This window comes from Malurus melanocephalus, unplaced genomic scaffold, assembly GCF_030028575.1.
Source record: "Malurus melanocephalus ecotype Western Australia unplaced genomic scaffold, MMel_1.1 scaffold_857, whole genome shotgun sequence".
Classification (NCBI taxonomy): Eukaryota; Metazoa; Chordata; class Aves; order Passeriformes; family Maluridae; genus Malurus; species Malurus melanocephalus.
The window spans coordinates 41495-45649 of NW_026624089.1; the positions used below are offsets into that span (position 1 = coordinate 41495).

Sequence of the window (4155 nt, forward strand, 5' to 3'; positions counted from 1 at the left end):
CCCACAGGCAGCCATGTGCATGGCCAGGGGGCCTGGGAAGGACATGTTTGAGAGCACCAGGATCATCGGGCAAAACCTCTACCTGAAAGCCAAGGTAAGGGCCAGTCTGCCTTCTGAGGGGTGTGAGTGCTGCTGCCATGGGAACTCCTGCTCATTTAAACAACTTGGTGAGCCCTGTGGGTCCCTTCCTTCAGGATATTCCATAGTCTATATTCCATGTTCTATATTGTATATTCCATATTCCATATTTTGCATTCTATATTCTATATTCTATCTTGCATATTCAATATTTGATATTATATATTCCATATTTTATATTGTATATTCCATATTCCATATCATATAATCTATGTTCCATATTCTATATACCATATTCTATATACCATATTCCACATTCTGTATTTAATATCGATATTTCACTTTCCATATCCCATTTTCTATATTCTATATTCTATATTCTATATTCTATATTCTATATTCTATATTCTATAGTCTACAGCCTATAGTCTATATTCCATATTCCGTTTTTCTTATCCTGTATTCCAGATCCTATAGTCTATATTCCATATTCTATATTTTATATTCAATATTCCACTTTCCATATTCCATATTAATATTCTATATTCTATATTCCATATTCTACATTCCATATTCTATATTCCATAGCCCACACTCTGTATTCTGTATCCCATGTTCTATATCTCATATCTGATATTCCAGTTTCCATATTTCATATTCATAGCCTGGAATATTCCATATTCCATATCCTATATTTGATATCCCATTTTCCATATTCCAGATACTATAGTCTATATTCTACATTCCATATTCCATATTCCACATTCTACATGTCATATTCCATATTTTAGTGTCAATATTCCATATGCTATATTCAGTATTCAATACTCTATATTCCATATTCCATATTTCACATTCCAGATTCAATATTCTATATTCTATATTCCATATCCTATAGTCTACAGCCTATAGTCTATATTCCATATTCCATTTTTCTTATTCTGTATTCCAGATCCTATAGTCTATATTCCATATTCTATATTCTATATTTTATATTCAATATTCCACTTTCCATATTCCATATTAATATTATGTATTCTATATTCCATGCTCCATATTCCATAATCCATATTCCACACTCTATATTCTGTATTCCATATTCTATATCTCATATCTGATATTCCAGTTTCCATATTTCATATTCATAGCCTATATTCCATATTCCATATCCTATATTCCATATTCCATTTTCCATATTCCAGATTCTACATTCCATATTCCATATTCCATAATCTATTCACCATATTCCACATTCTACATCATGTTCTTTATTTTAGGGTCAGGGCTGGAGCATACACGTGGCACAGACCCAGCTTCTCTCCCACAGCAAACATTTTGTTCTGCTCCGTCCAAAAYGTGAGAAATTCCAAGAAGGAAGTTGCCATCCTGGTGAAACAGGGGCACTTTTCAGTTGTAAATGAGAAATTCCTGAAAATGTGCATCACTGACTCTTCCCTATTTCTTTGACTATAAAAATCCCTGCAAAATAGAGTTCTCTGGGTTGGTGGAAGAGGCAGTCCGGATCTGGAGGAGCTCTTGGTGGCCCTGATAATGACAGTGACAACTTCTTGTGGCCTCAAAGTGTGGATTGTTACAGCCTTGCTCCCTGAGCCAGGGGGAGCTTGCAGGGCCCAGGGCATGCAGGGGGACACAAACAAAGGGATTTGGGAAATGCAGAAGGTGGAATGAGGAAACCATCCAGGTAGCTGTTCCTCAGCACGGCTGGGATGTTCCTGCTGTCCCTCAGGGATGTTTTGCCCCTCAGGAGCTGTATGAAAAGGCGTCCCAGGAGCTGACGGGACCCCTGAGCTCGGCCCACCAGTGGGTGAACATGAGCAATGTGTCGGTGGAGCTCAACGCCACGCACACGGTGAGAGTGATCCGGGACAAGAGTCCTGTTCCTGCAGTGTCTGGCACAGCCAGGGGATGTGGGGTCAGCCCTTCTCCCTTTCCTCCTCCCCTAATTTAGGTGAAAACCTGTAAGCCAGCCTTGGGACACAGCTTCGCTGCGGGGACCATCGATGGCGTGGGAGCCTTCAACTTCACCCAAGGTGATYTGGGGTGGGGTCAGCGTGGCTTTGGACACACAGGAGGGGCACGGGGCCTTGTTAAAGTTAATTAAAGGGCCTTCAAAATCCACATTCACCATACAATTTTTATTTAGAACAAGAAAAACAAAAGATAACTACAGTATATTCTATCTTCATTATTCAATACTCTATATTCCATATTCTGTATTCTATATTCTATGTTCTATATTCCATATTCTATATTCCGTATTCTATATTCTATATTCTATATTCCATATTCTGTATTCTATATTCCATATTCTATATTCCATATTCTATATTCTCTATTCTATATTCCATATTCTATATTCTCTATTCTATATTCTGTATTCTATATTCCATATTCCATATTCATATTCCATAGTCCATATCCTATTTTCCATATCCTCTACTCATATTCCATATTCCATATTCCATATTCCACATTCCATATTCTACATTCTACATTCTATATTCTATATTCTATATTCTATATTCTATATTCTATATTCTATATTCTATATTCTATATTCCATTATCTATGTTCCATACTCCACATTCTGTATTCTCTCCATCTTGTACCTGTTTTGGTGAATGTTTTTATGTTTAAATTACTCTCCATTTTTGAAATTTTGATTCTGTAAATGAGTTCTGCCACCAGCTATTGATGTCTCTACTGGAATCAAGAAGCCCTCAGAGGTCAGAATTTGGTTGGGTCAGGACAGTGTAGGAAATCGTAATGGAAGGGAAAAATTCAGGAAATCACAATGGAAGGGAAAAATGTAGGAAAAGGTTTCCTACACCAAATATCCAAACACAAAACAGAAGGATAAATGACACACAATCCACCCCTGGAATCTTCACCACATTTACAGCACAAATGCTTCACTATCATTCCACTTTAAAGACATAGCTTARTACTTGTTTTGCCCGTTATTTTCTCCCAGTTAGTATCGTTATCCCCCAGATAGACTGAAACCTCTGGGACCACCTCCCAGTTTCYAAAGGGATGGTTTTTAGGAAGGTGGAGGAAACCCCCTGGCAGGTTTGTCTGTGTCCATCAGAAACGTTGGGAACGGGATACGGCCGTGCCCTGAAGTGAGGAGAGCAAGGGGATGGGTGGGGAGTGGGGAGGGCAAACAGCACATTTGAGACTCTCATCTCTTCTTGTCATTCCCCAAAGGCTTCTGGGATGGAGCTGAGCTGGGCTGAGGCTCAGCTTTTCAAACCACCCCAGAAAGGGCATGGTCCGAGTCCCCTGGGAAATGTCCCAGCCCAGGAGCCAGGAGCGGGCAGTGTCTGTCCGAGAGCTGTTGGGGCAGCTCAGGAACGGTGCTCAAAGATGTTTCCCCCTCCAGGCTCGGTAGAAGGGGACCCCTTTTGGGATCAAATCCGGGACCAGCTGCTGGGAGAGCCGTCGAACGAGACCAAAGCCTGCCACAAACCCAAACCCATCCTCTTCAGCACGGGAGAGGTGAGGAACACCCTGGGAACGCAGGGATCTCTGCTGTGGGCAGGGATCTGCAATCCCCACAGATCCCAACGCCTGATGGGTTTGTGAGGGGACTGCAAGACCAGGGAGGGGGAACAGGCTGCAGGGGCTGGGGGGGTGGAGAGAGAAGGCAGGAACACAGTGGTGTCAGTAGCTCGTGTCAGAGTGGGAGAGGTGGGAATTCTCCTGCACAGCCTGTATTCCCTATGTACCCCAGGAGGAGAAACCTGACTTGCTGCCCTCACTGGGGTCAAAAAAACCTAACAGAAATCTCTCCTGGCCTCATTCCCTGCYGGGGAAGCAGCCCTGAGCTGGAAAMYRMAGGAGGGGAGGGAAAGGCTCCAGTGCTGCCTCTGACACAGCCAGACACAGTGCTCTGCTGGTGCTCAGSTCTTTGTAGCTCTGGGGGGAGTTTCCATTTGGCTCCTGCCTTAATCCAAGAAAGGAGCTTTCCCCTCCCCATGGGACAGAAGGTAGGAACTCATCAGGTGCCTTTGGGAACTCTGGGGATTTGTCACAGCACCAGGGGCTTGCTGG

General features: G+C 42.4%; 1 protein-coding gene across 1 annotated transcript in view; it reads left to right on the top strand.

The window, feature by feature from the left end:
• Window positions 1-4155, top strand: part of ASAH2 (N-acylsphingosine amidohydrolase 2) — a 19407-nt gene that overhangs the window by 6603 nt on the left and 8649 nt on the right. Inside the window, exons 7-10 of the mRNA XM_057385707.1 lie at window positions 1-94; window positions 1844-1948; window positions 2048-2129; window positions 3485-3600. The exon at window positions 1-94 is cut by the window's left edge and continues 20 nt beyond it. Of these exons, the coding sequence (XP_057241690.1) occupies window positions 1-94; window positions 1844-1948; window positions 2048-2129; window positions 3485-3600 (397 nt within the window). The remainder of the gene's footprint in view (window positions 95-1843; window positions 1949-2047; window positions 2130-3484; window positions 3601-4155) is intronic.